Source organism: Lepisosteus platostomus, chromosome 6 (genome assembly GCF_059453375.1).
Source record: "Lepisosteus platostomus isolate fLepPlt1 chromosome 6, fLepPlt1.hap1, whole genome shotgun sequence".
In the NCBI taxonomy this organism is placed as follows: domain Eukaryota; kingdom Metazoa; phylum Chordata; class Actinopteri; order Semionotiformes; family Lepisosteidae; genus Lepisosteus; species Lepisosteus platostomus.
The window spans coordinates 11,162,632-11,190,289 of NC_142616.1; the positions used below are offsets into that span (position 1 = coordinate 11,162,632).

The 27,658-nt window shown below is 48.7% G+C and overlaps 2 protein-coding genes and 6 non-coding genes across 10 annotated transcripts; 2 read left to right on the forward strand and 6 right to left on the reverse strand.

Annotated features, from left to right (window-relative positions):
* On the reverse strand, nt 1-26,175 carry LOC148660322 (mast cell tryptase-like). 3 transcript variants are annotated; one of them, XM_088634200.1, is made up of 6 exons: nt 5,858-5,968; nt 5,720-5,811; nt 3,970-4,144; nt 1,564-1,840; nt 1,188-1,336; nt 1-437 (listed from the first exon to the last, which is right to left on the reverse strand). In XM_088634200.1, the coding sequence occupies exons 4-6, from the start codon at nt 1,751-1,753 to the stop codon at nt 273-275; spliced, it is 504 nt and encodes a 167-aa protein (XP_088490326.1). In that variant the 5' UTR covers nt 1,754-1,840; nt 3,970-4,144; nt 5,720-5,811; nt 5,858-5,968; the 3' UTR covers nt 1-272. The 3 variants fall into 3 exon arrangements, with proteins under 3 accessions (XP_088490326.1, XP_088490327.1, XP_088490325.1); XM_088634201.1 differs by lacking the exons at nt 5,720-5,811; nt 5,858-5,968 and adding an exon at nt 25,973-26,175; XM_088634199.1 differs by having other exon boundaries at nt 5,720-5,972.
* trnal-cag (transfer RNA leucine (anticodon CAG)) lies at nt 8,451-8,533 on the reverse strand. The gene has a single exon. It is a non-coding gene; the product is annotated as a tRNA-Leu (tRNA).
* On the reverse strand, nt 8,667-8,739 carry trnar-ccu (transfer RNA arginine (anticodon CCU)). Its single transcript has one exon. It is a non-coding gene; the product is annotated as a tRNA-Arg (tRNA).
* trnal-cag (transfer RNA leucine (anticodon CAG)) lies at nt 13,749-13,831 on the reverse strand. Its single transcript has one exon. It is a non-coding gene; the product is annotated as a tRNA-Leu (tRNA).
* trnar-ccu (transfer RNA arginine (anticodon CCU)) lies at nt 13,965-14,037 on the reverse strand. Its single transcript has one exon. It is a non-coding gene; the product is annotated as a tRNA-Arg (tRNA).
* trnad-guc (transfer RNA aspartic acid (anticodon GUC)) lies at nt 15,896-15,967 on the forward strand. The gene has a single exon. It is a non-coding gene; the product is annotated as a tRNA-Asp (tRNA).
* Nucleotides 16,143-16,225, reverse strand: trnal-cag (transfer RNA leucine (anticodon CAG)). The gene has a single exon. It is a non-coding gene; the product is annotated as a tRNA-Leu (tRNA).
* Nucleotides 20,460-26,584, forward strand: LOC148660329 (E3 ubiquitin-protein ligase TRIM7-like). The gene has a single exon (XM_088634197.1). The coding sequence runs from the start codon at nt 20,979-20,981 to the stop codon at nt 22,665-22,667; it is 1,689 nt and encodes a 562-aa protein (XP_088490323.1). The 5' UTR covers nt 20,460-20,978; the 3' UTR covers nt 22,668-26,584.
* The last annotated feature ends 1,074 nt before the right edge of the window (nt 26,585-27,658 follow it).

Consider the following 27,658-nt stretch of genomic DNA (forward strand, 5'->3'; position numbering starts at 1 on the left):
TTGAATGTTTGCATTTTATTGAGCTGCCAAAAGAGAGACAATTATATCTGATCTCTCACAGCAAGCAGAGCAAAGCCAAGAGTACAGCCACACCAGAGAGAGAGGAGATCCCAGAATATTCCTCAGTAATAAACATACAAGAGGGAGAGAGGAGGTAACAGTGGCAATAGTACAAAAGGTGGCATTGACCGGTGATTCAATCAAATATCAGATTGAGCTTAGCCTGCAGTTTGCTGCGAGTCCGCCAGGGGGCGCTGTCCTCAGCAGGAGCCTCAGATCCCAGTGTGTTGCTTTATCCAGGCCCTGTAGCTGGAGACCCGGGTGAAGACTCCGGGGTATAGCGGGATGGCGCATTGCAGCCCAAAGCTGACGATCCCGGCCTGGAGCCAGGGGCTCCTCTTATTTTTCCAACAGACCAGGGGGCCCCCAGAGTCGCCCTGCAGAGAGAGAGAGAGATCGTGGAGAGTCAAGGGTGAGAGGCTGAGGAGAGCGAGAGAGTGATCGATCTGTCACCTCCTTCATTGCCAAACCCCCAAACCCCAAGAATGAGCTGCACTGTTCTGGGACAATCAGGACAATCCAGGGAAAGACTCACCTACACCCACGCTATCGGGACAATCCAGGATCAGACCCATCTACACCCACACTATCGGGACAATCCAAGAACAGATTAATCTACATCCACACTATCGGGACAATCCAGGAACAGACCCATCTACACCCACAATATCAGAACAATCCAGGGAAAGACTCATCTACATCCACACTATCGCGACAATCCAGGGACAGACTCATCTACATCCACACTATCGGGACGATCCAGGAACAGACCTATCTACACCCACAGTATCAGAACAATCCAGGGAAAGACTCACCTACATCCACACTATCGCGACAATCCAGGGACAGACTCATCTACATCCACACTATCGGGAGGATCCTAGGGACAGACTCGTCTACATCAACACTATCGGGACAATCCAGGAACAGACTCATCTACAGTACAGCCTTGCTATCGGGACAATCCAGGGACAGACTCATCTACAGTACACCCACACTATAGGGACAATCCAAGGACAGACTCATCTACAGTACATCCACACTATCGGGACAATCCAGATTGACCCAGGAAAGGTACAGTATATGGGAATCAAGCAAACGCAACTTTGCCTTTCTAGTAAACCTACCTGACAGGTGCCCTTGCCTCCTGCCTCGTACCCGGCACACAGCATCTCTGGCAGGATGACGTAGTGATCCTTTAACATCTTCTGACACTCCAAGTTGTCTATGATGGGGAGCTGGACTTCCTGTAGGGTCCCAGGTTCACAAAGAGAAACTGGAAGGCAAGGAAGACACTCAGAGACAGAGAGGAGAGTCTGATATCTCAGTCCGCACCTCCACATCTGATCACACGCACTTCAGCACCCTTCCTGACAGAACGCAAGGGGACAATCGTGGCTGAACTACGGTCAGAAAAGTAAACACCCTGGCGCCGAAACATGGGTGGCACTGAAAGTGTGTGTGTGCAATTTTCCCAGTTCCGAAACCAGCAACATCTCCTACCCGAATTTCCGACGTTTCCCCACCCTGTGGCCCAGCAGTCCCACTTGGCAGAGATGTTGCTGGAGGCCTCGGCCAGGGCGACGGGCTTGACGTACTGGTTTAAGGTGGCAGTCTCATTCAGCTCTATCAGGGCGACATCAGACCCTCCTGTAAAATCACTGTAGCTCTCATGCACGATGATCCTCTTCATTGAGTGAGTTTGCTGGTACTCATTAGTCGACACATCGACAGCTGATAGCCTCCCAGCGTGATACTTGTTTCCCACCAGTTCAAGGGGCTGCAAAGTAGGGGACAGCTGTTATAGTGGGAGACCTCTGAGGACAACAGGGTTGCCACTGTAGGAGGTGCCCTTGGACCATTAGGTGGTGTCCTTTCCACCTGACCAGTCTTTCCAAACCATTTCCCCAGTATGGTGATAGAGAAAGCCATGAGGTACACTGGGTGAAATCGTAGTTCCAGGTCTTGGCTACTAAGTCATTACAGATCCTGCAGTGTCCTGATTGCTGGTCAGTCCAGATCCCAGGACACTGTCAGTAAGAGTAGGGGTGTCCTGACTGCTGGTCAGTACAGATCCCAGGACACTGTCAGTAAGAGTAGGGGTGTCCTGACTGGTCAGTCCAGATCCCAGGACACTGTCAGTAAGAGTAGGGGTGTCCTGACTGCTGGTCAGTACAGATCCCAGGACACTGTCAGTAAGAGTAGGGGTGTCCTGACTGGTCAGTACAGATCCCAGGACACTGTCAGTAAGAGTAGGGGTGTCCTGACTGCTGGTCAGTACAGATCCCAGGACACTGTCAGTAAGAGTAGGGGTGTCCTGACTGGTCAGTACAGATCCCAGGACACTGTCAGTAAGAGTAGGGGTGTCCTGACTGCTGGTCAGTACAGATCCCAGGACACTGTCAGTAAGAGTAGGGGTGTCCTGACTGGTCAGTACAGATCCCAGGACACTGTCAGTAAGAGTAGGGGTGTCCTGACTGCCGGTCAGTACAGATCCCAGGACACTGTCAGTAAGAGTAGGGGTGTCCTGTCTGGTCAGTACAGATCCCAGGACACTGTCAGTAAGAGTAGGGGTGTCCTGACTACCGGTCAGTACAGACCCCAGGACACTGTCAGTAAGAGTAGGGGTGTCCTGACTGCCGGTCAGTACAGATCACAGGACACTGTCAGTAAGAGTAGGGGTGTCCTGACTGGTCAGTACAGATCCCAGGACACTGTCAGTAAGAGTAGGGGTGTCCTGACTGCTGGTCAGTACAGATCCCAGGACACTGTCAGTAAGAGTAGGGGTGTCCTGACTGGTCAGTACAGATCCCAGGACACTGTCAGTAAGAGTAGGGGTGTCCTGGCTGCTGGTTAGTATAGATCCCAGGACACTGTCAGTAAGAGTAGGGGTGTCCTGACTGCTGGTCAGTACAGATCCCGGGACAGTGTCAATAAGAGTAGAGATGAAAGGAACTATAAATGCAGGGAACTATGATATCGATGGTACTACAGGACCCTGCAGAAGATCTCAGTTCATTTAGGAGTAGACTGTATCACCAGCTTCTTATCATATATCTGTGCTGATGATACTCAGATATTATGTTCATACTAATTCATTTCAATGAAACACAAAATTTTGGTGTAATATTTGATTGGATTGGCTGTTGAGTCTTAAATGCTAATTACTGTAAAAACATAGTTCTTCCATCTCAGAAATGTCACTAGACTGCCTCCTCGCTGGGGAATTTAAAATCCACATGGAGCAAACTTGAAAATTTGGCAACTGGCATTCTGACCAGGTTACGTGCAAGTGTTCACATCACTCCTCTCTTGGCTTCCTGTCAAGTTTCAGCTCGACTTCAAAATGCTCATGCTTGGCTATACAGCTCGGCACCTTAAGGCTATAAGGCTCTTCATGGCTTGGCACCTCTCTTGCTGTGATCCAGAGCTCCGGAAATCTATCCCAAAGGACATCAGATCAGAGAGCTGGCTACCCTGAATGCATTACATCGCGGCTCAAAACCTTTCTTTTAAAAAAAGCTGTTATTGAAATGGCGTGCGTGTCTGCTTCATTTTCTAATGATCATGGATTTTCTGATGTATTTCTAACTACTTGTGTTTCTTATGTGTGCTTGTTTTGTTTTGGCAGTAAAGTGCTTTGAGATGTTACTTTTAAAGGTGCTACGTAATGTAGCATACTAAGGTTTTTTATTATTAGTATTGTAGTGCTTCCAGGTTCACGTGGGTATGCACCCTCACCCCTCCCGCATCAAGTCGACCCCCCACCGCTGGGGGCTCAAACCTGGGCCTCTAATGTCACTGAACAAGGAACCAGCCAGCTGAGCTAAAGGGAATCTTATTATTTTTATTATTAATAACCAGCTGTGTTTGTGTTAATGGAGTTGAAATAAAGCAGTAGATACTTACAAATCCACACAGTGTGCTGCAGTGAGAACCCAGCGATCACTGATCAGGGTGCCATCACAGGAACCTCCCCCTCCACTGAGCATAACCAGCCTGAGATAAACCATCCAGGGCCACTGTCCCTCCTTCACATCCTGTCCACCCACAATGGAGCTTCTGGACAGAGGAGAGCTGGACACTGGAGAGAGAGAGGGGTTAATACAGACACACTGACTGACTGGACACTCCAGTACATTAACACTGCACTGAGAGAGAGGGGTTCATACAGACACCCTGACTGACTGGACACTCCAGTACATTAACACTGCACTGAGAGAGAGGGGTTCATACAGACACACTGACTGACTGGACACTCCAGTACATTAACACTGCACTGAGAGAGAGGGGTTCATACAGACACACTGACTGGACACTCCAGTACATTAACACTGCCCTGAGAGAGAGGGGTTAATACAGACACACTGACTGACTGGACACTCCAGTACATTAACACTGCACTGAGAGAGAGGGGTTCATACAGACACACTGACTGACTGGATACTCCAGTACATTAACACTGCACTGAGAGAGAGGGGTTCATACAGACACACTGACTGGACACTCCAGTACATTAACACTGCACTGAGAGAGAGGGGTTCATACAGACACACTGACTGACTGGACACTCCAGTACAATAACACTGCACTGAGAGAGAGGGGTTCATACAGACACACTGACTGACTGGACACTCCAGTACATTAACACTGCACTGAGAGAGAGGGGTTCATACAGACACACTGACTGACTGGACACTCCAGTACAATAACACTGCACTATTTTGACTTGAAACAGTAAGACTAGTAGTAGTAGTAGAGAAGTAGAGGAGTTTACTGCCATATGTACTTGTACATCTTATTCACTCTGATCTCCTGGGACATACACATCACACAGTACAGCAGACGACGCCACACGATATAGACAGTAAGTACATTATGACATAATGAATTAATTTACCAGTACAAGAAATATGTAGTAGTGAAAGAAAAGACATATGTTAGACCAAGTAAAAAGTGAATAGTGCAGATGTGCATCGGGTCTGGGGTGTTGCAGTCAGCTGTGGAGGATTTGTACTGCAGCAGAGTAGAAGCTGTTCTTGAGTCTAGCGTCTGTGCTTTAATAGTGCGATACCACTTGCCAGAGCGCCGGGGGAGAACAGTCTGTGGCCGGGATGGGTGGGATCCTGAGGGATGGACTGAGCTCTATCGTCGCAGCGGATGGTGAGAATCTAATCGATTGATGGCAGAATTCACATTCTATAATCGTTGTCACAGCCCTTAATACCCTCATCCCAGTACTCCCAGTGCTTGCTCAAACACGGTCAGGGCGCCTCTCGGTGAGACCGACAGATTTCCAGCTAGGTCCCAGTCGGTCTGATCTACAGCCCTGTTTCAGGCCATCGAACCTGCTGTGTCGCTGCTCTGACATGGAGCTCACCAGCGTCCGCTTCGCCGCTCACGCTGGTTTCAGACTGTTTGATGGGGAGAGAAGTCGTGGTCATGAGCTGCAGCCCTTTCCCCCAGGGGGCTCACGAAGCCGGATAAGAGAAACCTGCTGTCTAGGAGTCTTACTCAGCCTCTTGGCTTTTTCAATTGACCCTTTCATGTGGAAAAGGTATAAATTAGGAAATCAGCTTTAAACCAGCCAGAGCCTGCTGCCTGTGAACATGCGAGGTCATTGCAGGAGAAGTGAGCCAGGAGCTTGGTCACTCCTTACCTTCATGTGTGTCCAGGATCAGGATCCAAAACAGCAGCTGCAGGACAGGTGTCTTCATCTCGCCGACTCCTCACTGGACACAGAGGACTGACCTTCCCAAGCTTCTCACTTGACACTAGACTGACACAGAGGACTGACCTTCCCAAGCTTCTCACTGGACACTCAACACTGCAGATTGAGCTTTCCTGACTACTGCTGGACCCTGGACACAGGGGACTGACTGCTGCTCCCACTCCACTGCAGGAATCTGGAGACCCTGCGCTTTATACAGATCCACCAGCACTGGTAACCACTCCCCCCAGCAGACTGGAATCTTCCCTCTCGCTAAAGAGGCAGAACTGAGAGCTGTATCTCAGCTGGACCCGATTGCATCTGTGCACGGTATCTGGACCCCAGAGGAGATGACAGGGCCCGATCATATCTGCACCCAGAACCCGTGTCGGATGGTATCTGGGCTCGAAACGCTGACAGGGCCGGATGATATCCAGCCCTGAAAAGTGCTGAAGGATGAAGATACAGACCCCTGTGCGATAACACCTCAGTAAGACTCTCCCTTGCCTTGGGATCTGTTTCAGGGCCAGATGGACATAGATCAGGAGTGGACATGGATGTTCAAGACTCCAGGTCAGCGGACAGGTGTCTGCTCTGTGATGCTCTGTGTTGCTCTAAGGCACTGTGGGCCGCTGACTGTGGACCCGACAAGCCACCCTCAGTAAAGGCACAGCGCGCTGACTCTGGGAATCCAGCTCCAGGAGCTGGGTGTTTTCCGCAGGCTGGCAGAGTTTGCCGAATGTAACATGGTGGGTCTTTAGGCCTGCCTTTTCCCTGGTTAGAGGTTCGATATGTTGTGGAGGTAGAGAGCCGGCGTGTGGTCGCTCAGAGCCAAGTTCCGTCACTCATGCAACACAGGTAACGAGGTCTTAGGGAAGAGCTTGTTGCTCACAAGGTAATGCAAGCGTTACGGCTCAAGAGAAAAAAAATAATACAGTTCTCCGTTCTTCTAGAGGAAGAAAAGATTGCACCTTAGCTGAGTAGCCGTAGGCGATAATGCTAGAGTGTTACAGCAAGATAAGTGAGAAGCTAGTTATGACACATTGTTTGAAAGAGATCTCGCAGTGGGGATGAAAGATTTCCTGTGTCTATTAGTATGACACCTGTAGGCACAGAGGCACCTCCAAGATGGGAGGAGTGTGAACTGGCAGCAGAGGGGGTGAGAGACACAATCCATCACACACCTTGCTAACCTTGACTCCCTCTGCTTATAGTCGATATTTAAGGTGATTTGTTTGTCCCCAATCAATTTGCTGTTTATTTTGACTAATTTACTCAGCCTATTACTATCAATGGTACTTATCTTACCAACCCAGCAAAGTGAGACAGTATGTTAAACACTTTCAGTGAATACTTTCAGGAGAAAGGCCTTAGGATGGTTCTCTCTACCTTGAACTGGCTTAGTTTCCTTTGAAAAAAGAGTCTCTGTTGTTTTTACAAATGATGTCTCAGAATTTGTCCCAGCTCAGAGTTTTGGCTATGACCAGTCCAAGTACTTGTAATCATTGACAGTTCCTACAGTTTGACCATTAATTACACTAGGTTGGAGGGATGTTGCGTTTTTTTCCTAAAATCCTTGAACAGCTCTGTTGTTTTTAAAACATTTAACTGCACAGAGCACTCATCCCACCGTTTAGTAACCTCATTTACAGTACAATCGGTCCATGATGGTTTTCTCTGTCCCTTAACAGGCTGACCAGGGCTGTGTCATAGGCAAGCGTAATGAGATGTCTGTTTGTGGGTTTGCTTTTACAACTGTCAGTGTGCAAAATGGACAGTGAGGGGGACAAAACACAGCCCGGATAACCAGTTCCCCAATTGGACCTGTTGAGTCCTTCTTGATAAAAATTAAGGACCCATCTTATCACGTTACTGTTTAGCCTGAAGTCATCTGAGAGTACCTGTGCAAGCAACCATGGTTGTATCGCATTAAAAGCCGAGGAAAAGTCAACAAATAATGCCACTACAAATGACCTTACTTGATCAGGATACTGGTAGACCAGATTTAACAATGTGTGTCGTCTACACCTTTGCAAAAAAATAGTCAAAAGTGCTCTTTCCCTTGTTCCAAATCACTAAATCGTTCAGACCCGGTGCCGTTTAAATAAAGTCTCCCGCGTTTCTGAACGTCATTTCGCACCCGAAAGCCGGTAACAACGCATATTGCTCGTGCCTTGTGCCCCACTGCGAGCACATTCCCAGCTTTCAGAAACCGAATAAAGCCGAGAGAACCAACTCTATAGGAGTTCGCATTGCCCGAGGAGGAGCTGTGACGATTCCAGGGGAGTGACGACGGCGCAGGTGGAAGCACGGTTTCTAAACGTACTTCTAAAGGGAAAGACAATACAAGCCGCAACCCGCAGCAGTAGTAGCCGTAAGAGGAAGTGTCTCCTGACAGCAAGTAAACAGTAAACAGAGCTCACGACCACCAGCAAGCATGTGCTCCTCGTTAGTATAGTGGTGAGTATCCCCGCCTGTTCGATTCCCCGACGGGGAGGTACGTTGTTTTCCTCCCATTCTCAGAGGGAGAAAACTTACATCATTTTCTTTTTACTCTTCCACACGGGTAGCCCGTCACCTAATAAAGGCGTTTCCAAAATATGTTTGTCTAGGAACATATTCCGTCGTTGTGTTCTTTTCAGTTGCACTCTTAACAAATCATCAGGAAAAGGAAAGGTACTGTCAGAAGTGGGATTCGAACCCACGCCTCCAGGGGAGACTGCGACCTGAACGCAGCGCCTTAGACCGCTCGGCCATCCTGACGTACAGCTGCACAACATCGGTGATCTGACGGCACCGCGCTCTTGTTTGGTGCGGGTTTCGTTTGTAGAAGAAGAAAAATGAAGTGTAACATTTTTTTTATTCGTCACGTCAATGAAACAGAAAAAAAGGTGACCACCCCAGATGGGACTTGAACCCACAATCCCTGGCTTAGGAGGCCAGTGCCTTATCCATTAGGCCACTGGGGCTTGGCGAAGGGACTTTTGCTCTTTTGTGTTCTGCGCGGGGACTGGAGAGGTCCCGGGTGTTAAAGACCGCAATCACTGTCAGTTCCACTAGAGGGCAGCAGAGCACAGTTCCTACATTATTCTCCATAAGAGAAGCGAGCCGTATTTGGGGAGAAAGTTAAGGAGTGTGCGATGCATTTTCTGACAGTTGGAAAGACTGCCCCCACACTGTCATTCCCAGCAGCTAAGTTACAGAACAGGGTTTCACTCCTTCTGTGAGCTTCATTCTTTTCAGTGAGCTCATCGCTTGTGGAAATCGCGCCACCTTTCCTCGCTTTTAAATCTTTGAACAGTCCCCTCTCCGCCGGAACGTGTGTGTGAGTCCGACACGGCTCTCGTTTATCAGCTGTACGTAGCATAATACATTTCACCGTGGAAATAAAGATCAAACGGTTTGGGGAAAAGGAAAAAGGGATTTCATGGCCCGTACGGGGATCGAACCCGCATCCTTGGCGTTATTAGCACCACGTTCTAACCAACTGAGCTAACCAGCCCCTCCAGGACATTAACACTACACTGAGAGAGACGGGTTCATACAGACACACTGACTGACTGGACACTCCAGTACATTAACACTGCACTGAGAGAGACGGGTTCATACAGACACACTGACTGACTGGACACTCCAGTACATTAACACTGCACTAAGAGAGAGGGGTTCATACAGACACACTGACTGACTGGACACTGCAGTACATTAACACTGCACTGAGAGAGAGGGGTTCATACAGACACACTGACTGACTGGACACTCCAATACATTAACACTGAACTGAGAGAGAGGGGTTCATACAGACACACTGACTGACTGGACACTCCAGTACATTAAAACTGCACTGAGAGAGAGGGGTTCATACAGACACACTGACTGACTGGACACTCCAGTACAATAACACTGCACTGAGAGAGAGGGGTTCATACAGACACACTGACTGACTGGACACTCCAGTACATTAACACTGCACTGAGAGAGGGGGGTTCATACAGACACACTGACTGACTGGACACTCCAGTACAATAACACTGCACTGAGAGAGAGGGGTTCATACAGACACACTGACTGACTGGACACTCCAGTACAATAACACTGCACTGAGAGAGAGGGGTTCATACAGACACACTGACTGACTGGACACTCCAGTACAATAACACTGCACTGAGAGAGAGGGGTTCATACAGACACACTGACTGACTGGACACTCCAGTACAATAACACTGCACTGAGAGAGAGGGGTTCATACAGACACACTGACTGACTGGACACTCCAGTACATTAACACTGCACTGAGAGAGAGGGGTTAACACAGACACACTGACTGACTGGACACTCCAGTACATTAACACTGCACTGAGAGAGAGGGGTTCATACAGACACACTGACTGGACACTCCAGTACATTTACACTGCACTGAGAGAGGGGGGTTCATACAGACACACTGACTGACTGGACACTCCTGTACATTAACACCACTATTTTGACTTGAACACGATAAAGAAGATTAGTAGTAGTAGAGTAGTAGAGGAGTTTATTGCCACATGTACTTGTACATCTTATTCACTCTGATCTCCTGGGACATACACATCACACAGTACAGCAGACGACGCCACACGATATAAACAGTAAGTACGTTACGACATAATGAATTAAACTCCCAGAACAAGAAATGTGTAGTAGTGAAAGAAAAGACACATGTTAGACCAAGTAAAAAGTGAATAGTGCAGATGTGCATCGAGTCTGGGGTGTTGCAGTCAGCTGTGGAGGATTTGTACTGCAGCAGAGTAGAAGCTGTTCTTGAGTCTAGCGTCTGTGCTTTAATAGTGCGATACCACTTGCCAGAGCGCCGGGGGAGAACAGTCTGTGGCCGGGATGGGTGGGATCCTGAGGGATGGACTGAGCTCTATCGTCGCAGCGGATGGTGAGAATCTAATCGATTGATGGCAGAATTCACATTCTATAATCATTGCCACAGCCCTTAATACCCTCATCCCAGTACTCCCAGTGCTTGCTCAAACACGGTCAGGGCGCCTCTCGGTGAGACCAACAGATTTCCAGCTAGGTCCCAGTCGGTCTGATCTACAGCCCTGTTTCAGGCGATCGAACCTGCTGTGTCGCTGCTCTGACATGGAGCTCACCAGCGTCCGCTTCGCCGCTCGCGCTGGTTTCAGACTGTTTGATGGGGAGAGAAGTCGTGGTCATGAGCTGCAGCCCTTTCCCCCAGGGGGCTCACGAAGCCGGATAAGAGAAACCTGCTGTCTAGGAGTCTTACTCAGCCTCTTGGCTTTTTCAATTGACCCTTTCATGTGGAAAAGGTGTAAATTAGGAAATCAGCTTTAAACCAGCCAGAGCCTGCTGCCTGTGAACATGCGAGGTCATTGCAGGAGAAGTGAGCCAGGAGCTTGGTCACTCCTTACCTTCATGTGTGTCCAGGATCAGGATCCAAAACAGCAGCTGCAGGACAGGTGTCTTCATCTCGCCGACTCCTCACTGGACACAGAGGACTGACCTTCCCAAGCTTCTCACTTGACACTAGACTGACACAGAGGACTGACCTTCCCAAGCTTCTCACTGGACACTCAACACTACAGATTGAGCTTCCCTGACTACTGCTGGACCCTGGACACAGGGGACTGACTGCTGCTCCCACTGCACTGCAGGTATCTGGAGACCCTGAGCTTTATACAGATCCACCAGCACTGGTAACCACTCCCCCCAGCAGACTGGAATCTTCCCTCTCGCTGAGGAGGCAGAACTGAGAGCTGTATCTCAGCTGGACCCGATTGCATCTGTGCACGGTATCTGGACCCCAGAGGAACTGACAGGGCCCGATCATATCTGCACCCAGAACCCGTGTCGGATGGTATCTGGGCTCGAAACGCTGACAGGGCCGGATGATATCCAGCCCTGAAAAGTGCTGAAGGATGAAGATACAGACCCCTGTGCGATAAAACCTCAGTAAGACTCTCCCTTGCCTTGGGATCTGTTTCAGGACCAGATGGACATAGATCAGGAGTGGACATGGATGTTCAAGACTCCAGGTCAGCGGACAGGTGTCTGCTCTGTGATGCTCTGTGTTGCTCTAAGGCACTGTGGGCCGCTGACTGTGAACCCGTCAAGCCACCCTCAGTAAAGGCACAGCGCGCTGACTCTGGGAATCCAGCTCCAGGAGCTGGGTGTTTTCCGCAGGCTGGCAGAGTTTGCCGAATGTAACATGGTGGGTCTTTAGGCCTGCCTTTTCCCTGGTTAGAGGTTCGATATGTTTTGGAGGTAGAGAGCCGGTGTGTGGTTGCTCAGAGCCAAGTTCCGTCACTCATGCAACACAAGTAACGAGGTCTTAGGGAAGAGCTTGTTGCTCACAAGGTAATGCAAGCGTTACGGCTCAAGAGAAAAAAAATAATACAGTTCTCCGTTCTTCTAGAGGAAGAAAAGATTGCACCTTAGCTGAGTAGCCGTTGGCGATAATGCTACAGTGTTACAGCAAGATAAGTGAGAAGCTAGTTATGACACATTGTTTGAAAGAGATCTCACAGTGGGGATGAAAGATTTCCTGTGTCTATTAGTATGACACCTGTAGGCACAGAGGTGTCTCCAAGATGGGAGGAGTGTGAACTGGCAGCGGAGGGGATGAGAGACACAATCCATCACACACCTTGCTAACCTTGACTCCCTCTGCTTATAGTCGATATTTAAGGTGATTTGTTTGCCCCCAATCAATTTGCTGTTTATTTTGACTAATTTACTCAGCCTATTACTATCAATGGTACTTATCTTACCAATCCAGCAAAGTGAGACAGTATGTTAAACACTTTCAGTGAATACTTTCAGGAGAAAGGCCTTAGGATGGTTCTATCTACCTTGAACTAGCTTAGTTTCCTTTCAAAAAAGAGTCTCTGTTGTTTTTACAAATGGTGTCTCAGAATTTGTCCCAGCTCAGAGTTTTGGCTATGACCAGTCCAAGTACTTGTAATCATTGACAGTTCCTACAGTTTGACCATTAATTACACTAGGTTGGAGGGATGTTGCGTTTTTTTCCTAAAATCCTTGAACAGCTCTGTTGTTTTTAAAACATTTAACTGCACAGAGCACTCATCCCACTGTTTAGTAACCTCATTTACAATCGGTCCATGATGGTTTTCTGTGTCCCTTATCAGGCTGACCAGGGCTGTGTCATAGGCAAGCGTAATGAGATGTCTGTTTGTGTGTTTGCTTTTTGTGTGCAAAATGGACAGTGAGGGGGACAAAACACAGCCCGGATAACCAGTTCCCCAATTGGACCTGTTGAGTCCTGCTTGATAAGAATTAAGGACCCATCTTATCACGTTACTGTTTAGCCTGAAGTCGTCTGAGAGTACCTGTGCAAGCAACCATGGTTGTATCGCATTAAAAGCAGAGGAAAAGTCAACAATTAATGCCACTACAAATGACCTTACTTGATCAGGATACTGGTAGACCAGATTTAACAATGTGTGTCGTCTACACCTTTGCAAAAAAATAGTCAAAAGTGCTCTTTCCCTTGTTCCAAATCACTAAATCGTTCGGACCCGGTGCCGTTTAAATAAATTCTCCCGCGTTTCTGAACGTCATTTCGCAGCCGAAAGCCGGTAACAAGGCGTATTGCTTGTGCCTTGTGCCCCACTGAGAGCACTTTCCCAACCTTCAGAAACCGAATAAAGCCGAGAGAACCAACTCTATAGGAGTTTGTATTGCCCGAGGAGCTGTGGCGATACCAGGGCAGTGACGACGGCGGTGAGTATCCCTGCCTGTCACGCGGGAGACCGGGGTTCGATTCCCCGATAGGTATGTTGTTTTCCTCCCATTCTCAGAGGGAGAAAACTTACATCATTTTCTTTTTACTCTTCCACACGGGCAGCCCGTCACCTAATAAAGGCGTTTCGAAAATATGTTTGTCTAGGAACATATTCCGTTGCTGTGTTCTTTTCATTTGCACTCAAATCAGGAAAAGGAAAGGTACTGTCAGAAGTGGGATTCGAACCCACGCCTCCAGGGGAGACTGCGACCTGAACGCAGCGCCTTAGACCGCTTGGCCATCCTGACGTGCAGCTGCACCACATCGGTGATCTGAAGGCACCGCGCTCTTGTTTGGTGCGGGTTTCCTTTGTGGACGAAGAAAAATGAAGTGTAACATTTTTTTTATTCGTCACGTCAATGAAACAGGAAAAAAGGTGACCACCCCAGATGGGACTTGAACCCACAATCCCTGGCTTAGGAGGCCAGTGCCTTATCCATTAGGCCACTGGGGCGCAGCGAAGGAACTTTTGCTCTTTTGTGTTGTGCGCGGGGACTGGAGAGGCGGGCACTGTCCCGGGTGTTAAAGACCGCAATCACTGTCAGTTCCACTAGAGGGCAGCAGAGCACAGTTCCTACATTATTCTCCACAAGGGAAGCGAGCCGTCTTTGGGGAGAAAGTTAAGGAGTGTGCGATGCATTTTCTGACAGTTGGAAAGACTGCCCCCACACTGTCATTCCCAGCAGCTAAGTTACAGAACAGGGTTTCACTCCTCCTGTGAGCTTCATTCTTTTCAGTGAGCTCATCGCTTGTGGAAATCGCGCAACCTTTCCTCGCTTTTAAATCTTTGAACAGTCCCCTCTTCGCCGGAACGTGTGTGTGAGTCCGACACGGCTCTCGTTAATCAGCTGTACGTAGCATAATACATTTCACCGTGGAAATAAAGATCAATCGGTTTGGGGAAAAGGAAAAAGAGATTTCGTGGACCGTACGGGGAGCGAACCCGCAACCTTGGCGTTATTAGCACCACGCACTAACCAACTGAGCTAACCTGCCACAGCCCTTAATACCCTCACCACAGTACTCCCAGTGCTTGCTCAAACACGGTCAGGGCTCCTCTCGGTCAGACCAACAGATTTCCAGCTAGGTCCCAGTCGGTCTGATCTACAGCCCTGTTTCAGGCGATCGAACCTGCTGTGTCGCTGCTCTGACATGGAGCTCACCATCATCCGCTTCGCCGCTCGCGCTGGTTTCAGACTGTTTGATGGGGAGAGAAGTCGTGGTCATGAGCTGAAGCCCTTTCCCCCAGGGGGCTCACAAAGCCGGATAAGAGAAACCTGCTGTCTGAAAAAAGAGTCTCTGTTGTTTTTATAAATGATGTCTCAGAATTTGTCCCAGCTCAGAGTTTTGGCTATGACCAGTCCAAGTACTTGTAATCATTGACAGTTCCTACAGTTTGACCATTAATTACACTAGGTTGGAGGGATGTTGCGTTTTTTTCCTAAAATCCTTGAACAGCTCTGTTGTTTTTAAAACATTTAACTGCACAGAGCACTCATCCCACCGTTTAGTAACCTCATTTACAATCGGTCCATGATGGTTTTCTGTGTCCCTTATCAGGCTGACCAGGGCTGTGTCATAGGCAAGCGTAATGAGATGTCTGTTTGTGGGTTTGCTTTTACAACTGTCAGTGTGCAAAATGGACAGTGAGGGGGACAAAACACAGCCCGGATAACCAGTTCCCCAATTGGACCTGTTGAGTCCTGCTTGATAAGAATTAAGGACCCATCTTATCACGTTACTGTTTAGCCTGAAGTCATCTGAGAGTACCTGTGCAAGCAACCATGGTTGTATCGCATTAAAAGCCGAGGAAAAGTCAACAAATAATGCCACTACAAATGACCTTACTTGATCAGGATACTGGTAGACCAGATTTAACAATGTGTGTCGTCTACACCTTTGCAAAAAAATAGTCAAAAGTGCTCTTTCCCTTGTTCCAAATCACTAAATCGTTCAGACCCGGTGCCGTTTAAATAAAGTCTCCCGCGTTTCTGAACGTCATTTTGCAGCCGAAAGCCGGTAACAAGGCATATTGCTCGTGCCTTGTGCCCCACTGCGAGCACTTTCCCAGCTTTCAGAAACCGAATAAAGCCGAGAGAACCAACTCTATAGGAGTTCGCATTGCCCGAGGAGGAGCTGTGACGATTCCAGGGGAGTGACGACGGCGCAGGTGGAAGCACGGTTTCTAAACGTACTTCTAAAGGGAAAGACAATACAAGCCGCAACCCGCGGCAGTAGTAGCCGTAAGAGGAATTGTCTCCTGACAGCACGTAAAGAGAAAACAGAGCGCACGACCTCCAGCAAGCATGTGCTCCTCGTTAGTATAGTGGTGAGTATCCCCGCCTGTCACGCGGGAGACCGGGGTTCGATTCCCCGACGGGGAGGTACGTTGTTTTCCTCCCATTCTCAGAGGGAGAAAACTTACATCATTTTCTTTTTACTCTTCCACACGGGCAGCCCGTCACCTAATAAAGGCGTTTCGAAAATATGTTTGTCTAGGAACATATTCCGTTGCTGTGTTCTTTTCATTTGCACTCAAATCAGGAAAAGGAAAGGTACTGTCAGAAGTGGGATTCGAACCCACGCCTCCAGGGGAGACTGCGACCTGAACGCAGCGCCTTAGACCGCTCGGCCATCCTGACGTGCAGCTGCACCACATCGGTGATCTGAAGGCACCGCGCTCTTGTTTGGTGCGGGTTTCGTATGTGGAAGAAGAAAAATGAAGTGCAACATTTTTTTTATTCGTCACGTCAATGAAAGAAAAAAAGGTGACCACCCCAGATGGGACTTGTCCATCGATTTAAACCAATACAAATGTTTATATTGTAACGCATAGGTGACTATTCATTGTTATTAAAATGACTTAAATTCGATCAAGTTGTGATATTTAGAAATATAAATTTGTTTGGTGCGAGTGAAGTTTTATCTCTGACCCAGGGAAACGTTTTATTTTTTCAAAGAAATGTTTGTTAAAAAAAAAGGCATGGCTTCAGCTGGATTCGAACACGCAACGTGTGATGGGGGAGTCAGGAACCTAACCCACAGTGCCACCAGCAAGGTTGCATAAGCTGTGTTGAAAAAGCCCTACAAACATTATCAACAGACATCGTACAGCGTGTACTATTCTTGTGTTGCGGTACATGAATATAATTATATCGTTATTAATTTCTTTAGATACGCGATTCCTTATTATATTCCCTTTTAATCAAATTCTAAAAGTATGCTTGTTGACTCCGGTATCACGTTAGTTATAGACTTCGATGTTAAAAATGTTTAGGGAGAAATGGAATACTGGTGTGTATTTTTTCTTTAAAGTACCGAGACCAACCATATACTGTATGTTTATGTTCCTAAATTAATATCGTTTATGGCCTTCACACGCGTTGCAGTATGCTCCTATTCTTTTTCTGCTCAGCTACTAAGATTTCCCTTCAGTGGTAAAATTCCATATAAATATTCAATACTAAAACGGGCACAGTAAAGACGTTTACTGTAAATCTTTCTATGACAGACCAACGGACCACGAGTGCCCCTGTCGGTCAACCAATCACGTACCGCGGTACCGCACATCATCGTGCGTCACAATGCGCGACGCCGTAGCCAGTTACCTCCGGTACGTGTCTGTACCGTGCACTTTGAATGGCTGCATCTGTAGGTTGTGTACTTTTGTCCAACTGAGCAATCTTGCTTTCATAAAATATACCAACTCTTTAATGACTGATGATTAACCTGCTGTAATACACAGTTTAAATTTAAAAGCTCAAATGCTGTACATGAGAGGTTAAGCTTTATTGGCTCCTCCTGGCGGTTTTACAAGGTGATTCCGGATAAATGAAGCGATATACCGCGTGATACTGCGTTTTGATGCGACGCCCACTGGGGTCATTCAATTCATTTTGAGTGGCTGGATCTGTACGTTTAGTGATTTTCTTGTTTATTCGATTTATTAACCACATCACACAGAGAGTACCCTCTCAGTCTGTAGGGTCAAGTTCAGATGGATGAGCCACAGCTGCTGAAATAGTTTTTCTCCATGTCCTGAGTCTTAGCCACTGGGTCAGAACCAACTAGAAAGTGCTTGCTCTAGTCAAACTGGGCAGGCATGAGGTTTGAGGTGGGGCTACACCCTGGATGGATCCATGCACATACACATAAACAAGCACACTTATGCTCATACACAAGCTCACACACTGGTAGACTTATGCTCAAACACAAGCACAGACACCGGCACATTCATGTTCAAACACAAGCATAAGCACTGGCATACTCATGTCCATACACATGCACACTGGCACACTTACACTCATACACAAGCACATGCACGCTTACATTTACATTTTGTTTCTCAGTTAAAGAACAAGCTCAAGATTTGTAAGGCTCGGGGTCCAAACTTATAACAGAGCCCTGAGCAGAGACAGAGCAGCATTTAGTTATCCTGCACCACCTGATGTGGAAAGATGTCAGTTGTCTGCAGGTGATGTTGGTTTCCGGTTGGAACATGCATGTGTTAACGAGCACTAAGTGACAGATGTATGGAGGATGTGTGGCCAGCTACCACAGTAAATGCCAGTTCGCTCCACCACTTTCCAGCTGGGGCAAGCCTGACACTACAGCACACGAAAACCATTTTACACATTCATTTTAACTTGTGGGTGTGATATGCAAGGGGCTGATGGAAACTTGCAGGCACCGCTGACATCAGCCTCAGGAAATGCCCACTTACTGCGACACCTCTATGTTTCCTGTTTGTTTCTCTCAGAAGAAACAGGTTGCCATCTGTGGTTACCATCTCCTCCTGGCAAGCAAAACTCCAGACAATATTTTAAAAGAGGCTTTACTGAAGCAATCCCTTTAGCCACAGTGTAAGACATTCATCCCAAATGAGTGAAGCTCATTCAGTGATTTTTTTGTTTATTCGATTTATTAAACACATCAGATGGAGAGTAGTCCCACAGGCAGGTGGGTCAAGTTCAGCTGGATGGGACACAGCATCTGAAATATGAGACACTGGGTCAGAACCAACCAGAAAGTGCTTGCTCTAGTCGAACTGGGCACTTGGATGGATCTATGCACATAAACAAGCACACTCACGCTCACAATCTCGAATGCCAATCCCCAGGCCACATCGCCTGTGGCCCAACTGTTCAAGTCTTCTGTAATCCACTGAGTGTGCTCACATGCACACGCACACTGGCACGCTCACATGCACTCTCTTACACACACACTGGCACGCTCACATGCACACTCATGCACACACACGCTGGCACGCTCACATGCACTCTCTTGCACACACACACACTGGCACGCTCACATGCACTCTCTTACACACACACTGGCACGCTCACATGCACACTCATGCACACACACACTGGCACGCTCACATGCACACTCATGCACACACACACTGGCACGCTCACATGCACACTCATGCACACACACTGGCACGCTCACATGCACACTCATGCACACACACACTGGCACGCTCACATGCACTCTCTTGCACACACACACACACTGGCATGCTCACATGCACACTCATGCACACACACACACACTGGCATGCTCACATGCACACTCATGCACACACACACTGGCACGCTCACATGCACTCTCTTGCGCACACACACACTGGCACGCTCACATGCACACTCATGCACACACACACTGGCACGCTCACATGCACACTCATGCACACACACACACACTGGCACGCTCACATGCACACTCATGCACACACACACACACTGGCACGCTCACATGCACACTCATGCACACACACACACTGGCACGCTCACATGCACACTCATGCACACACACTGGCACGCTCACATGCACACTCATGCACACACACACTGGCACGCTCACATGCACTCTCTTGCACACACACACACACTGGCATGCTCACATGCACACTCATGCACACACACACACACTGGCACGCTCACATGCACACTCATGCACACACACACACACTGGCACGCTCACATGCACACTCATGCACACACACTGGCACGCTCACATGCACACTCATGCACACACACACTGGCACGCTCACATGCACTCTCTTGCGCACACACACACTGGCACGCTCACATGCACACTCATGCACACACACACACACTGGCACGCTCACATGCACACTCATGCACACACACACACACTGGCACGCTCACATGCACACTCATGCACACACACACACACTGGCACGCTCACATGCACACTCATGCACACACACACACACTGGCACGCTCACATGCACACTCATGCACACACACACTGACATGCTCACATGCACACTAATGCACACACACACTAGCACACTCACATGCACACACGTACACAAGCACACACTGGCACACTCATGCCTTTCCTGCGGGGGCAAGGCAGACAGTACAGTGCACAGAAATTATTTTACACATTCACTTTAACTCGTGTGTGTGACTCGGCCTCAAGAAACAACTTACAGCAAAACCTCCACAGGTTGACTAGTCTATTACTGTAGATATCGTTTCACTATAAATCACACAATCTTAATTTAGTCTAGTCAACTGAAATTCGATTTAAATCACTTTAAGTTGACTAAAACTTTACTTATTTACACTCACATGCACATACATGTGCCCAGGCACAAAAGCACAGGTGCAAGTCTCACTTTCACCTGTTCATGCAGCTGGGTATTTTACTGGGACGCTGGGTGAAGTCACTTGCTCAAGGGTGCAGACAGTAGTGTCTCGTCTGCAATTTGAACCCACAGCCTTTCCATTTCCATCGAGTTCTCGGTTAATCTCCACTGGGAGGGGGGGAGGAACAGCGCACACAGAGGAAGCAACATGCACACTCCACACAGACAGCACCCCAGGTCCAGGGCTGAACGCAGAGCCACAGTGCTGCAAGACAGCAATGCTGTCCACTGTATAACTCAAACGCCTCTAAGGAAGACAAAAGAACCTAGGAAAGTTCTCTCTTATTTTAAATCCTCAAAGCAGACGCTGCCGGTTCACAGTGCGCAGCGCGCTCCTGGCTCTTTAAGGCCACTTCTGCTTCACGGGGCTCTGGGACGGAAGGAGGAGCTCTAGGTGTGCTGCCAGGAAGTGCAGCAGTCCTCCTGTGCAGCTGAACGATTTACAGCCTCGGGCTGATAAGCTGTCTATGAAAGGCAAACAAGATCTGTCTGAAGTCTGAAGTGAAGCCTGATCGTTTCTTTGAAGGCAGATTTGCTGGGCGTCGGAAGAGCTGTTCCTGCTGCTGCTTGACGATCTGAACCTGCTTGTTGGTTCTCTGGCAGCAGATCCCGAGAAGAACGGGCTGGAGCCCGAAAGAGAGACACAGCAAGGGACACAGAGGGAACTGGGAAAAGAGAGTCTGGAACGGAGTGTGATTAAAACTGCCGAGCGGATGGCTCTTTCCCAGCCAGAAGAGTTTTTCCAGGAGGAGCTGACCTGCCCGGTGTGCCTGCAGACCCTCGTTGACCCTGCCTCCCTGCCCTGCAGGCACAGCTTCTGCTTCGCCTGTATCCAGGCGGTGGTGGAGAGCAAGGAGGTAGGGGGAGCGGGAGCAGCTGGGGAGGATGGGAAGGCGCACAGCTGCCCGGAGTGCCGTAGCGAGCACTCGGGTTTGGGAGCCCTACAGAGGAATGTCAAGCTGTGCAACATTGTCGACCGGTTCCGCGCTGCCGACCGCAGGCCAGGCTCCGCGGTGGTACTCTGTGACATGTGCCTGGACGGCCCCACCCCTGCCCTGAAGACCTGCCTGAAGTGTGAGATTTCCATGTGCGCCGCCCATCTGCAGCCACACCTGAGCACGCCAGCCCTCATCCGGACCCACCCCCTGGCGGAGCCCACTGCGGCCCGGGACCTGGCCAGTCGCAAGTGTCCTGAGCACGGCAAACTCCTAGAGTACTACTGCTACGCGGACCGGGCCTGCGCCTGCGTCTCCTGCGCCATCGAGGGCCCGCACCGCCAGCACAACATGAGGAGCTTCCCCACGGCGCGCAAGGAGCTGGTCAAAGGCCTAGAAGGGGACCTGCAGGAGGTCGGCGCCAAACTGCAGCGAAGCAAGGAGCTGCTGGCCGCCGAGACCACGAGGCAGGAGGCGGCGAGGGCCGCCGGCGCCGAACTGCAGCAGGAGGTCGAGGCCCAGCTGGAGGAGGCCGTGCAGGCGGCGGCGCGCTACAAAGCCCAGGTGCTGGGCATCCTTGCGGGGGAGCAGCAGCGCCAAGACGCAGCGTTCCAGGACGAGCTACGAGCGCTGACGGCGCGGGCCGAGGAGCTCAGGGGGGCCCAGAGCGCGGGGCAGGAGGCCCTGGCCGAGGAGGAGCCCTTCCTCTTCATCCAGAAGTTCCTGGCTGCGGAGCGAGCAGTGGCGGCGGCGAAAGTGATGCGCCTGTGCCAACCGGCGGCACACAGGCTTGACACAGCGAAGCTGGTGAAAGAGCTGGAGGGCGGCTGCACCCAGGCGCAGGGGGAGCTGATGCGGGGGCTGAGGGCCTTGCTAACGCTGGTGAACCCCGCGTCTCCGGGTGGCGGCGTGCCGGCCCAGCTCACCTTCGACAAGCAAACTCTGGGTCCTGACATGAGACTTTCACCCAACCTGAAAACTCTGTACCACACTTCTCTGAACCGAAAGAAGGCACTCAAGATCCGACGCCACCCTGTCCTGTGCGCCCAGAGTTTTTCCACCGGCATGCACCACTGGCAGGTGGAGGTTCCCACTGCATGTGGCTGGACTGTTGGGGTGACCTCCAAGCAGCAAACGGACTTTACAACAAACAGCAGGATGGAACTGGGGCTGCAGTGTATTGGCAGTCAGCTGTATTCTGTCCGCCCAGAGTTCATGACCCCAATACTGGGAAGAGCTTCCCCATCGAAACTGGGGGTATGCCTGGACACCAGCAGGGCGGCACTCTCCTTCTACGATGAAACCAACAGCCAGAGCAGGACGGAGCTGTGCACACTGCAGGTGGGCCTGTCTGGTCCCCTGTTTCCCTTCGTCGACCCGCAGCCTGATTCACAGAATTGCTATGATTCGGGAAATCCGTATTGTGCGTCAACAGTTGAAACTGTATTGTTTACGTTAACATCATAGCTGAGGCGGCACCTCCCATAGTGCACCGCTCGTACCTGCGACCCCAGGGCATGGCTCACACTCACATGAGTGAATACCGTAGCGTGCGAAATGAATAGCCGGGCTGCTTGTTCCAGGCTCTTACAACACTTTGTGTAAAGTAGTGCTTCCTGTCCTGATGGGTTATCAGCTCCAACAACACAGCAGGGAAGCTTGTTCCACACCCCCACCACCCTCTGTGTAAAGTTGGTCAGGCTGTGGTCCAGTTTTTTACACACTGCTTTTTCCTGCCTTTAGCTACTGACCTGGGTTTTCTACTCTGAACTGGAAGTCTCTTCCATCTCAGACTCCCATTGTCATTCTTCTTTATGGGGTCTTCAGACAGAGAGGAAGAGGGAGTGACTATTACTACTATTACTGTTAAGGAACAAGTAAAGGTTGATCCCCTGCTGAAAAGAGAAGAACAGAAACACAACGTTTCGGTTGTGGAGCCTCCTTCGGGTGTCACTTAACTATTGTACTTGTAACTGTTACTATTAGCTTTTTCTTTTCTGAACCACGTTGTGTCTCAGTCCAGTTTACTCGATATACTGTAACTGTCTCACACTCTCCTGTGCAAGGAGCTGACTGCGTGCAGCTTCGAGGGGAGTAAATACTTGGCTACTTCATTCAGTCTGTTTGAAATAAAATGATTGAATGAAACCACTGAAATCCTGTTTAGGCTAAATTCTACCAAACATGGGATATCTGTCAACACCTGCATCTATACAGTTAAAGTATACGTTTTATCAAATCTCAAACCTCACGCAGAATTATTAAAGACAGAAGCACAAACGTGTCTTGAGTTGGCAGAACTGTAAATGTGTGAAGTGGGAATACTGACAGTGTATCAGACACGCCCACAGCGGGGATACTGACACTGGATCAGACACACACACAGTGGGAATAATGACAGTGTATCAGACACGCCCACAGCGGGGATACTGACACTGGATCAGACACACACACAGTGGGAATAATGACAGTGTATCAGACACGCCCACAGTGGGAAAACTGACACTGGATCAGACACATCCACAGTGGGAATACTGACAGTATGTCGGTATGTGTGGGGGTGTGCAGTGTTGATGTGGGTGTGTGGGAGTGTGTGGGTCAGGCCCTACGAGAGGGGGGGGATAGCAGAGCCATTTGGCCCAGGCTTCACCTCAGCCAAGGGTGCATGGTCCTCTACTTTAACCCTTTGGTTATGTATCTCAACTCGAGTCAAATTTGGAATTTGGAATGATTGACAGCTGGAATGCAGGTAGAAGGCAGCTAAAGCTCCCAGAGGAAGTCCCACCCCCTAAGGGCTCTGAATTGGTGAAAATAAAATGAATGACAGCGTTTTTTACCAATTAGACCAGCTTTTTTGAAGCGGTCAGTTTCAAAATTCAATTTCAATAGCCAATACCCTTTAGTTTCCTCCAGGTCTGGAAATGAGTAAGGATAGCTTTTGGTGGATATATTACTGGTCTTATGGACGCCCCAAACAAGGTAAAAACATGGGATATATTCTTTTTTGCTGGTTTTTGCTCGTGCGGTCATGTTTTTCTGGCTTATTGATTCTTGCTGAAGTGCATCATCAGATAAAAAGTGCTATTGTGATCGATTGATCAGAAAATGATTTTATGAAGCTCCAGTTGTCTATTTTCGATTAATAAAAAAGTTTTTTTGGAAAGGTTTCTTGGTTTTGTTGGTGAAACCCAATGAAATGAGACGTGTGTCTTAAGCAAATATTGACTTAGACCCATCTGTTGCGCACTACAGGTACTTGCAGTCTTACAGTAGATTCTTAATGCGGAAAAGACAGGTTGATGAGCAATACATTATCAGTCTCTGATGACATGCCAAGTTTTTCTGCAATGTTTATTCTATCCGTTATCAATGACATTATCTGATGACAGCTCAATTATCCAAACTGACTATGCAAACTAGCTCTGGTCACAATGAGTTTAGATAATCGACCATCTACCGTCTTGGAAAAAAAATAGAAGTCTGCCTCTATATCAGATGTCTATAAAGTCACGTGTTCAGTACAAGAACTTGTTACATTTTTTCAACGCTGTCAGTAATCTGGCTCCGTCATACCTCTCTGTACTCCTCCATGTTAGCACTCCCTCCCCTAGGCTCCGTTCAGCTGAGGCTGCTCCTCCGCTTGCTGTACCCAGGACTAACTCTCAGGCTTCCGAGAGACGAATTCTCCGATTCATCTTCAAATCCAAAATCGAAACTCACCTTTTCACTCGGTGGGATTGCTCTACACGCTATCGTTTATGTTCCTGTTTTTTTTAAACTTTTAATTGTACTTTTTTTGTCTTTTTCTTTATCACTATGTACAGCATCCTTGGGATTGGAAAGGTGCCTTATAAATCAGTTACATCGTTATGACACAATTATCATTTAAGTACGTGAACAATCTGTTGTATCATGCAGGGTGCAGAGAGGTCAGCTGGAGCTGTGGGTGTAGTGTCGGGGACAGTGTCCAGTACCCAGCAGGATGTGTCCGGACTGACTTTCCCCTGGGGTTCATTCAGAATGAAATGTTATAACACAATTATAACCAGGGGGACGCTCACAGGTGTCCTTAAAACAGACCGGGCTGTACTGCTTCAAAATGAAAGTCAGCTAATGATGATGGACGTGCTGTATGACAGCTGGGCTATCGCCTCATGATCGCATGAAGTACGCGACAATGTACTATCTCATAATAAAGACCTCAGTTTCCTCATAATTACAAAATAACTCAGGACTTTTCCCATAATGGCGGCAATGATTCCTACTAAATAATTTATCATTTGGAACTGATTTCAGGTGTGTTAAGAAAGCTCAAGAGCCTAAACCTGGTGCATTTTTTTTTCTCTCCGCTTGACAAGGCGGAAGAAAACTCTGCTTACCGGTGTCGAAATGTCTCGCAGAGATTAAACCGTTACAGAGCAGCAAGCAGACCAGAGGCTGGAGAGACCTGTGGACAGCAACTTCTGACATTAACTTGGAAGCGCCGTAAATGTAAACTCTCCATGAAAGGAGATATTTTAGTCAAAACGGCCTGTGCGACGTAGAAATCGCACTTCTCTTGACTGTTTTAAGAAATAAAGGCATTTATACGCCACTGGAAGTCTGTGCTTATCGCTATCCGTAATACGGTTTCTAATATTAACTCCACACATTCTGTACACGAGCTGCTCAAGTTCAACGAAGTCCAAAGAAACACGTATTGTATTTGCGGGGTTTTTTTTTCCACTCAGAAGAGTGCAGTGCACAGGCCCGCCGGACAAAACCGCTCTTACCTCACCCGCACGTGATTTCGGCGAGTTTCTGCGGTATGTAGACGGGCAGCCCTGGCCCTGTCACACAGACACAGCCCGGGGGAGAGTCCCAGGAACCAGACGGGCCCACCGGCTTTCCTCTTGTTTGAGTCGTCAGTGGGTTTTTCTTTTAAATTGTCTGTCGGGAGACGGCGCGACCCTCCTCCAGTCTGACGGCGCTTTACCTGGCGCGAGCTCGGGGGAAGAGGCTCCAGGTACGCGCGCGCGCACGGCTGCCGTGACAGTTTCCCGCCGAAACCTTACAGCTTTTATTTCGGTTATGTCCTGTTGTAAAAACATTTTGGACTGATTTGCAAAGTCATATGAAGAAAGAGGCCAATTCGGGCTAGATTACTTTGAAAGAACTGGACGTTGTGTTATTTTTTAATCCCATTGAAAATAATATGTACATTTATTTTGTAATTGACTTATTCTTGCGCCTTTATACACATAAAGTGAAACGGTCTGGAAAGAGCTGGGACTGATCTTTATTTACCTTGTTTAACCCCTGATGCTGTTAATGATATGGTATGTGTACTGTCGTTTGTATCGCATTTGTTTTTGTTATTAAAATAAAAAAAGTTTTAAAAAGTTTCAGTTTCCTGCCGAAACTCTGAAACCCTTCCGTTTCAGCGGAGTGACGTCAGCAGCGCCTGGGGGTTTCTGTCGGCCGTGGTCCAGAGCGAGTCACGCAACGGCGCTGCCTGCAGAAAGAGCAGAGGCAGGAAGAGACGAGCGAACAGGCACCTCATCCAGGGATGACAGCAGCCAGGCGGAGTCAAGGGCATGGATCTGTCCAGGGAGTTGCTGCAGACTCCCGCCCTGACCTCAGGGGAGCAGCAGAGGACTCTGCCCCCTGTTGGCAGGGACCAGCAGCGCCACCTGGTGGCTGCCAGCAGAGTGCCCACTGCAGAACCAGAGCTACTGCCTCACCAACAGGGTGTGTGTCTGTCAGACCTGCAACGCTAGTGGCAGTCCTTGGTGTCATCGCCAGCCAGTCAGGTTGGCTCAGTGAAGAGAAGAGAGTAGGAAGAGATGTGCATCACTTTAACGCATCCATGATGGAGAGCACCGTCCTAAGAGATGCTCCTCATCAAAAAACCTAATTTTCGCAGCCTTCCAGCTTGCAAGTACCAACGAGCATTGTTGGGGGTTAGACCACAGAGAGTGGCCTCTGTGAAAATCCACAGCAACAGTTATTTCTATGGTTTATTTATAAGCATTGCTGCTATACGTTGCTTACTCTTTGCCTTAGGATGATAACTAAGCAGTAATTTATCACAGTTCCAAAGGTTTATCTCTGTAATCACCGAAATTCAGTGTGCAAAGTTTGTGATGGTTCATGCCCTGGTCTCTCTGCAAATATTGTGTTCTCTTGGTGATTGTTTGTGACACAGGCCACACTGTGTCGTTTCCACCAGAGGAAACGAAACAGAAGACGTTGAGGTTGTGCAGTAAGTTGCCGTTTCCTGAGGCTGACGTCAGCAGTCTATATATAAGCAGTTTATATATCGTCTGCGCCCCATTGCGAATCACACAGTCTCTCTTCTTTGGCAAAAAACAGAAGCAGGACGAGAAGAACAAATAGGCACCTAATCCAGGAAGAGAGGAGCAAACCTGATTAAGACAGCAGCCAGGCGGAGTGAATGACATGGATCTGTCCAGGGA

Excerpts from the sequence above, each read along its gene's own strand:
- LOC148660322 (XM_088634201.1), bottom strand. The coding sequence starts at position 1,753 with ATGAAGAGGATCATCGTGCATGAGAGCTACAGTGATTTTACAGGAGGG. Across the intron at positions 1,337-1,563 it reads GGGAAACGTCGGAAATTCGG|TTTCTCTTTGTGAACCTGGG; the intron begins GTAGGAGATGTT and ends CTTGCCTTCCAG. Across the intron at positions 438-1,187 it reads GAGGCAAGGGCACCTGTCAG|GGCGACTCTGGGGGCCCCCT; the intron begins GTAGGTTTACTA and ends CTCTCTCTGCAG.
- LOC148660329 (XM_088634197.1), top strand. The coding sequence starts at position 20,979 with ATGGCTCTTTCCCAGCCAGAAGAGTTTTTCCAGGAGGAGCTGACCTGC.